Raw genomic sequence first — 9,551 nt, forward strand, 5'->3', positions numbered from 1 at the left:
CGTCTCACTCTTGAGGTATTCGGCCAATCACAACGCACTGGATAGCTGGCCAATCAGAGCACAAAACCTCACTTTTTCAGACCGATGAGCTTTGTAAAAGCATAGAGGAGAAACAATAATGTACAGTATGTGGAAGATATTGTTTTTTTAACCTTAAACAGCATAAACACATTTCATTACACCAAATACACAAAATAATGTTCTTTTTTAGCAACGTCATGTGACCCCTTTAATAAGCATAAATAAATAGCACACACCCGTTTAAATTATTATATGGAGGCATGTATGGTAATTTATATTGTATTTATATTGATATAATTATATAAATATCATTATAATATAATACAATATAAAATATAATTGATTATATATATCAGCACTTTTACTCTTTTTAGTACTGATTGAATTATAACTAATTCAGTCTGCTAGTCCGCTTATAACTAAAATAGCATTGTTCACCAACTTACATTTACTTTTTTTTCATAGCGTTTGTCGCAATGCTATTTCCTTCTCCATTAAGGATACATGTGACATTGTCATAGAATTTTTCCAAAAATAGCTTTGACTTTGGAAACGCACATATGATGCCTTAATAAAATGCTGCCTGCAGAAGGAAGCTCACTGGGTTATGGAACAGTTGTGATATATTCATTAAAAGCAAACACATCACATTAAATGTGTGTGAAACATTTATGAAACCCACTCTGTGGTTGATATGAGACAATATATAGCATCCTTCGCAAGATGCAGAATGACTAAACCACTCTGTGCATGCCATTCTGAATCCATGTGTGAGTGAAAGAGAGAGAACATTTGAGAACAAGACGGAGCAGCCCATCAATCAGAAAGATGTGCCACAGCCTTGACAGCCTTTTTCAGACTAAGTGAGGGACTCAGGCTTTATAGAACAAACACAGGCAGCAGGGTCGGTGAAAAAAAGCGCTTGAATCAACCTTTCCAAATTGGTGTCCCTCTAAATTAGTGCCGTACCAAAATCGATGCGGACCTGATCCCTCCTAGGAGCCTAGGAAGTGTCACTGGATATTTTAAAGGGTCCTTAAGGTCTGACAGCATCTGCTATGTTTTCTTTTGTTTTGCTGAAGTGTTAAATCAGGCTTTACTGAAGGGAGAGAAAGTCTGAGCAATTTGGATTCAACACATTTGTGTTTGTGAGCCAATAAAATCGTTTTTTGCAGACAGGGAAACTTGCAATACACATCTGAAAATGGAGGGAGTTTATCCAGCTATTAAAGTGCAAATAAAGACTCGACTGCATGTATTCAGTGCTTGTCTATGACTAAACTAATTTTTATCTCAATTTTAACTTCATATTCAGTCAGTCCCATAAATGGAAATATTTAGATCAGTTTTTCTTTTCTTTTCTTTTTTTTTTTTTGCACATGGTATTTGAATTGGGGCAATCTTGGGTAGTGGAGCTATTTGTTCTGATTTTAAATGCACTTTGCATATGCAGTATCTTTTAGAGTTTAAAACATTTATTAGTGTGTTTAAGTAGCTTTGTCATTTTACTATTTTATTTATTTATTTTTTTACATTTTTCTACTTGTGAAGCACTTTGGTCAACTCTGTAGTTTTTAAATACGCTACATTGAGCTGAAAGTTGAGGTGAAAATTTGAGATTGCAGTCTGTGCTGGCTGTGATACAAATAAAGGCTGAGGTTATATTGAATTGACCTTGTGGGTTGCATGCAAAAACAACAAGTGCAATCCGATTCACAAACAAATAATTATTTTCAGCCAGATCATTTTAGTGGATCAAAACCATACAGTACAACCACTGTAGCCCAATTCCAGAAACAAAATCAAATCAAGATAGAATCAAACTAAAAATCAAATCAAATCAAAACTGAATAAAAATCACATGGAATCACATTGAATCAAACCAAAGCAACAGTCAAATCAAAATAGAACCTAACCCAAATCAAATCAAATCTGAATCAAAAAACATCAAACTGAATCAAATCAAATCAAATTAAATTAAATTAAAACTGAATCAAATTGAAGCCAAATCAAATCAATTACAATAAAATTAAAAATCATAACTGTATTAAATAAAATCAACTCACATTGAATACTATCAAAATAAAAAATCAAATCAAATCCTTTAAATTCAGGGAAGTCCTGCCACTGTCCTGTTGAATTTAACTCCAATCCTAATTAAATACACCTGAACCAGCTAATCACAGTCTTCAGGATTACTGTGTTTTTGACAGGCTGGAAACCCAAAATCTGCAGGATGTTGGCTCTTCAGGAGCAGGATCAGACATCCCTGCTTTAAAATGAACAGGCCAAAATTGTTGATCTGATAGTTGGCTAGGTATATTTGTACACCTCGTAGATCTGCAGTTGGACAGGGGTCGTGAGCCTCTTGAGTCTCTGTGAGAAGTGAAACTGAACACAGTGTGCTATCTGAAGAATAGTGGTACATTCTCCATCCTGGCCTTCAATACCTCTTTCTTCAGTTTGCAAACCCTCCTCAAGACTTCTCAAGTTTTCATGGTGCAATGCTGCCGTAACTCACAGAAACCAGTATAAGTTGCCCATTGCCCATCTGCTCAGGTCAACAGAACACGACAATAAGGCCGTTCTGATTCTGTCCAGCGCAGATTCTCAGAGACATTACAACATCACATTCAGGATACAGCAGAGTTTGTTCTCAAACTGCTGCCATTCTGGTGACACAGAAACAAACTGAGCCCTGGGAGAGAGCACGAGAATTTTAGCGTGTGATGATTTCGAGTGACTTACCGCTGGGCCGCGTGGAGACTGCAGCGTCGAAGCCGTCGGCTCCAAGATGCGTTCATCTGAAAGTCAAGCAAATAAAATAAAAATTAGAGCACTTTAAACATTCATTTCCTCCTCAACTGTTTATATTTGCAAAAACTGAAGTATCTCCTTCACGGCAGGTTTCTAATTGTGTTAAATAATGTCATAGGTTGAGTTGAGTTGCTAAATAACTCACAATAGCTAATGAAAATAGATCAGTTTAGCTAAAAATCAATACCATGCAAATGACACTTTTTTTTTCTTTCTCTTTTTCATCACATGCTAGGACTTACAATAGCTGTGCATTGTCCATGAGACCATAAGTTGCCCCATTTGTTCACAGCAGATTACTATCCCAGTTTACACAGCATTACATCAGCAAAATGTGGACTTTGAGGACTTCTAATAGCTCAGGGTGGCATTTGTGACGGCCTTAGGCTATGTGGCCAATACTCATATGCATTCATGGTGTAAAGACAGCCTGAATGACCCACCGAATGAATCGCATTTGTCACATAAGCCTGGCAGTGGTAGAAAGGGTTTGGGCTGGGCAAGAGATGAGGTTAGAGTCACAGTGAACAGAACATCATTCGCTCGGTCAGATAATGAGGTCAGCTCTATACACCACTACGAATGACCTCACACAGAGACCTGGTTTATACCCAGAATTAACATCAGCCTCTAAAAAGGATACAAAGAATTGTGCAAGGTGATCATTTATATAAGATTCAGTTGTAATTTAAAAAGCATATGGCCATATACAACTTGAATGGCCTGTCTACTCACCTGTCAATGAAAAACAAAACAAAATAAAAAACAGGTTACATGGAGTTTTGAAAGGGACTACAAATTATGTGATGCAGTGACTACAGGTAATCAGGTACAATTTAAAAAATGTCTGCAGTTATCTTAAAAAAATTGAAATGAAAATTAAGCATATTGGAGATAAATAGGGTGCTTTTTTTTTTTTTACTTATTTTGATATTTGTGCTTTATTAATATGCAGGAACATGTTTTTAAGGAAGTCTCTTGCCCAAGGCTGCATTTATTTGGTCAAAAATTTAGTACAAAAAAATGAAATATTGTGAAATATTATTAGAAATATAAATAACCATTTTCTATGTATTCCTTTGATGGCAAAGCTGAATTTTCAGCAGTCATTACTCCAGTCTTCAGTGTCACATGATCCTTCAGAAATTATTCTAATATGCTGGGTTGTTGCTCAAGAAACATTTATTTTTATTATCAATGTTCAAAATATTTGAACTTCTTAATAGTTTTATGGAAAACATGATACATTTTTTTCAGGATTCTTTTATGAATAGTAAGTTCAAAATAGTGCTGGGCGGTATGACCAAAAATTTATATCACGGTATTTTTTAAATTATACCGGTTTCACGGTATATGATGGTATATATTTTTCCATGCATGATAGCGATGGGAAGTTCGGCTCTTTTCAAAGATTCGGCTCTTTTGGCTCAGCTCCCTTAGAAGAGCCGGCTCTTTATTTAGTATCACTCTGAGCCTTTTATTTTAGCCCAATTTAGCAATTGTGAATGGTTTGTGTGTTGTAAGCAATCTTTTATTCAGTGTTTTCATAAAAGCCTTATTTTTATGCTTTTTTTTCGTTACAAAAAAAATACACAGATACTATTATTTAACATTTTAATACAACTTTAATAACACTTTAGTCTTTAGGGCAGGTTGGCATTCAGAAATATCAGATGCCTCAGCTTGGATTAATCGGCTCTTAGAGCCGACTCGTTCGCGAACGACACATCACTAATGCATGACCGGGTGTTAACTACATTTTCTACTTATTGAGAGAGGAAATAGAGATTGACTTCGAATGCCCTATTTTACTGTCATGATGAGTTTTGGCTATATTACTTTTTTGTCTCATGCAGCGCAATGCCTCCGTCTGAGTAACAAACTAGAAAAGAAAAAAAAAAAGTGCATGATATTGACAGACAAACTATGCTCATATTTATAATTCCAAACAGACAGTAAGCGACAGGTGCTTGGAAACACTGTTTTGTACTCGTTTACTAACGAGTCTGCTGTGTTACGGCCAACTGAATGCACTGCTTCTCTGCCACTCACTGCTCAGAACAGACGCCGAGAGAGGTGACACTTCTCCGGGAAAGTCAGACCACGCGCTCGCGGGCAGTACTGGCGACATCTTCCAACTGAACGATGGCTAAGGTTTATCCAAAAAAGTCGCTAGGTTTGTCAGTATGAATATTCTATGGGAAAAAGCCGCTAAAAGGGTCTGAAAGTTGCTAAATCTAGTGCTGAAGTCGCGCTCGTGTGTGTGAGACGCGGGAGCTGATGGCAGGGGGCGGTGGATATTTGTGGCGGTCAATGTGGATATTTTGGATGAGTACTTTTGTATCATCACGTTCTACTAGTTCTACAGCTTCAGTTTCGGAGCTTTCACGCTTAGTAAAGCATACAGCGGTGTCCTTGCCACAGTGCAACAGTGAAAAGGGACCCCCTCTCAAACGGTGTTCCGAACGTTGTTTAAACGACATACACCGTTATTGCGGTATTTTAAAAATTCATATCATAAGAAAAATAAACACCGGTATTCGGTATGAACCGGTATACCGCCCAGCACTAGTTCAAAAGCACATAATTAATGCAAAACATTATTTTTGTGTCAATATCTTTACTGTTAATTTAATCAATTTGATGCATCCTTGCTGGTCACAAGAGACACGCGTAACCAACAGGTGTAACTGACAATCTTCTCGTCTGACCACCTGTGATCGGATCACCTAAGACAGATGTTAACAGTGGGTGTAAACAGGGCCAGAGTATGAGGAAACTGAATGACAGATTCTCATTTGCAACGACTGCTGCACATTTGTGCTCCTTTGTCTGATCTAAACCTCCTCAAACACAATTACCAGATGCTTGGATGAGAAGGCCATAAGCTGCCTTATGTTAAACCAGACACTTTTTATGATTCACTCTTGTTTTTGGTAACTGATTTTTATAAGATAAGCGACTGACAAGTGTGAAATCCTGTGAGAGTCTGAAATTGGGCGCTTGGGATTTGACACCAACAGTGGTGATGTAACTCTTTACAGAATGTGCTAAACCATCTGTGCTTATGGGACATGGGTGAACAAATAAGTGTAAATTAATCAATTCTCTTTTCAAATGAAAAGTTAAGCCAAAACCAAAAAAGTTCATATCTGCTAATATATATATATATATATATATATATATATATATATATATATATATATGAGCTATATACATATAGGGGCCTCTTAATAGAATCTTAATTTCTAATTTAGCTTTCTAAGTTAATAGGTTTTGTTCTGTTTTTGCATGAGCTACAAGGAGTAGCTCTCTTGTGTGGCTTTATATTGAATGTCAGACCCTTGATGTGTCCATCAATTAAGTGTAAAACCCCTGGTTGGCGGGCCTGAGGGGGTTTGCGCTTCAGACTATTGTGACTTCCCAAAACCCTGACTGAGTAAATGTTCTGGATGGATTTTTATTTAAGGAGAACATCCTCTCAGCCACCCTGGTGTGCTTTGTCAGCTGGATTTTCACCTCCCTGTCTGGAACAACAGATATCAAACCTGCCTGGTGATTTTTTTATTTTGTGAAGGGAACATTAATGATTAACCTGTCTGATAATCAGAGGGATGTGACAAGAGACTCTATAATTAACATGCTTGACTCCGAGGATGCATTTCTTTTTAAGTGAAAAAAAAAAACACAGATTAAAAAGCTGTTGCTTAAATGAAAATAATAAAAAAATATATAGTGCAATATAGTGCACATGGTGTATGACCGACTTTCATGATACTTTTAATGTGCTTTTTGTGCAATTTTTGGAGCTCATTTAAAAGTCATACAAGTTTGGAATGACGTGTTAGTGAGTAAAACTCTCCCTCAACTCACTAACTTTCTGTAAGCTTATTATTTTAACATTCATAACATTTAACATGAAAAAATTACACATTTAATTTTAAATTTCTATCAGTATCAAAACAATTGGATTACAATAAATCCACAATGGACCACCTTCACTACCATTCAAAAATTTGGGGTCAGTAAGATTTTAATGTTTTTGAAAAAGTAATTTTGCAAAATATTATTATAATTTGTAATAACTGTTTTCTATTTTAACATATTTAAAAATTGTATTGATTCTAGTGATGGCAAAGCTGAATTTTCAGCAGCCATTACTCCAGTCTTCAGTTTCCTTCAGAAATAATTCTCATATGCTGATTTTGTGCTGGAGAAACATTTCTTATTAATTTTGAAAATGATTCTGCAGCTTAATAGTTTTGTGGACACTGTGATACAAATTTTTTTTCAGTATTTTTTGATGAATAAAAAGTTTAAAAGAACAGAATTTATTTGAAATAAAAATCTTTTGTAGCTTAATAAATGTCTTCATTGTCACTTTTGATCAATTTAAGGCACCCTTGCTGAATAAAGGTATTGATTTGTTAAAAAAAATCTATTAGTGTATCTATCCAAATAAAATCTATCACTCAGACACTAGTATGGATACTTAACCAAGCTATAAAATGCTTAAATATTCTGAAATTAATTCCATTCATTCTCTGAACGACAATAAAATAGCATTCTCTCTACATGATTGCACATCAGGTACAGTTGTTGGACTGGAACTGTCAAAGAGGACATCCAGAGATGTGTCAGCGTATGTGGTGACGTTTCCTTGCTGAGTGAAGGTGACCACACTGTTGGGTGACAACATGTTTCTCAGTAATGCCTCCGTCTGATGCTCAATCCGTTTCTGCTGCATGTGTGAACTCATCACCCCATCCAACACACTTTCTCTCTCTCTCTCACTCACTTTCTGACTGTCTTACACCCTCCCTCTCAATGACACCTCCTCTCCTCTCTTTGCGCCCTTTTATTCCCTCATGTGTAACTTTCACTCACACCTTTTTAATCAAATGTTGGGAGGTTTTTGGAGAAACTCCAAAATGCAATATATTTCTTCTCATTAATCCTGATATGACAGAACAATGGAGAGAAAGACAAGTGATGACCAATTATCTCACATCTTGCTCTCTTTCTGACAGCTCACTCCACTCATAAATCAAAAATCACTTCAAACACTGAATTAAAAAAACAATCTGAAAAAAAAATATATATATACACACATATTTAAAGTTTGATCGGCAGCCTCAGCCACTTCGAAGTATTTAGACACAGAAACGAGATCTCAGGAGACAGAACCAATCAACTTTAGATTGACTTCCTGCATAATGCGGATGGACAGGCTGCCACGTCAGCGGTGGTTCACATGGGCTAATCGAACTGCTGACGTGCACTACGAAAACCACCCTCATAAACACGCATGGATGTTCTCACGACTATGCATTCATCACGCATTTGTAAATACTGTGCACGATTGGCTAAAGGGCAAAATCACAGGAGATCTTTTTGCTTTTGATCAGCGTTCATCGGAAGTAACACATTCTGATGAACACATGAACACATTCTGATCATCGCTGCCCACTCTTCTCTTGCTCTCCAGATCTTTGACAATCAGCACATGTCAAAACAATTCTCATTTCTGCTGTGAAGCGATGGGAGAAGTTGATAAGGTAGTTCATGAAATATTAACAGATTTGTTTTGAAGCATTTAAAGACAAACATGTAATTTTTTATATTAAAATACCAGATGAATACACAAAGACAACTATGAATAAGCCACCTGAATAGTATCAAAACATTACATGCTGACCAACCTGTGACAGCAACCGTGGCTCAACCAATGGCACGAGCTCTATGTTATCTGTCAATATTAATGAAGAAATCTCAGAGACATAAGCAAAGATAAAAAGATGGTAAGGTGTTTGAAGATTCATGCATGTAGGGAGTCCATGCCTCAGAAAAGAGAGAGAAAGAAAAATTATAGACTTGGCCGAGTGCCTGGCCCTCAGGCCAGAAGCTTCATCCCTCTTTGCCCAAGAAGGTAGAGCTCAAGTGAGGAGGAGTTAAAAGAAGCAAGAGTGCAAGAAGAAGACAGCGAGCATATGCTACAGTCTTCTTTCATTCTGCCCTTGACTATATGACTTGGCAAACCCTGAGACATTCAAATTGACCAGAGTATATTTCACCCGCACAGTACTACAGAAGTCGTGCTGGTGGGTCTGAGCCCCAACCTCCAGACATCTCACCCACCAGGAGCTGATCTCTATCAGAAACTGTGAAATGTGAGATATGCAAAAACTCCCTTTTAATTGGAAGGCAGAGATTGTGACGGAAAAGTAATTAGTAGTAATTCATTTTATAATTATTTCCCCCCAAAATATTAAGGGTGATTCATTTGGGCATGACAATTCTTTCTCAAACTATTCAGGATCAAATCCACAAAAATTCATAACAAAAATGTCAAATAAATTATTAATAATTCTGGTTATGGGAAAACAGTACATAATGTTTGACAACAGCTCAACCAACACAACTGAGTAACCCATAACTTTAGATGCCTATTTACACTGCACATTGGAATTACAGTACAAATTTAAGAATCTGTTTAAGATCTGACATAACATCACATGAAAAAACTAAGGTGAAGTACATTGTAATTTGAATTTAAGGTAGAGATGATGACATCAGATGAATGATTCTGTTTAAGCAAAGTTTGTCTCCCAGGTGCTTTGTCTCTAAGCGCAATGTACAGATCCCTAGTCAGACTTTGATGACTGCAGCGTCACATTGCACTTTCTCAATAAAGAATCCTGCTGAAGACACAA

At 36.6% G+C, this 9,551-nt stretch overlaps 1 protein-coding gene across 1 annotated transcript in view; it reads right to left on the reverse strand.

Moving 5' to 3' along the window:
* nphp4 (nephronophthisis 4) overlaps positions 1-9,551 on the reverse strand; it is a 178,107-nt gene that overhangs the window by 72,484 nt on the left and 96,072 nt on the right. Inside the window, exon 11 of the mRNA XM_016495116.1 lies at positions 2,770-2,825. Within this exon, the coding sequence (XP_016350602.1) occupies positions 2,770-2,825 (56 nt within the window). The remainder of the gene's footprint in view (positions 1-2,769; positions 2,826-9,551) is intronic.

Source organism: Sinocyclocheilus anshuiensis, unplaced genomic scaffold, assembly GCF_001515605.1.
Source record: "Sinocyclocheilus anshuiensis isolate Anshui unplaced genomic scaffold, SAMN03320099.WGS_v1.1 scaffold122, whole genome shotgun sequence".
Classification (NCBI taxonomy): domain Eukaryota; kingdom Metazoa; phylum Chordata; class Actinopteri; order Cypriniformes; family Cyprinidae; genus Sinocyclocheilus; species Sinocyclocheilus anshuiensis.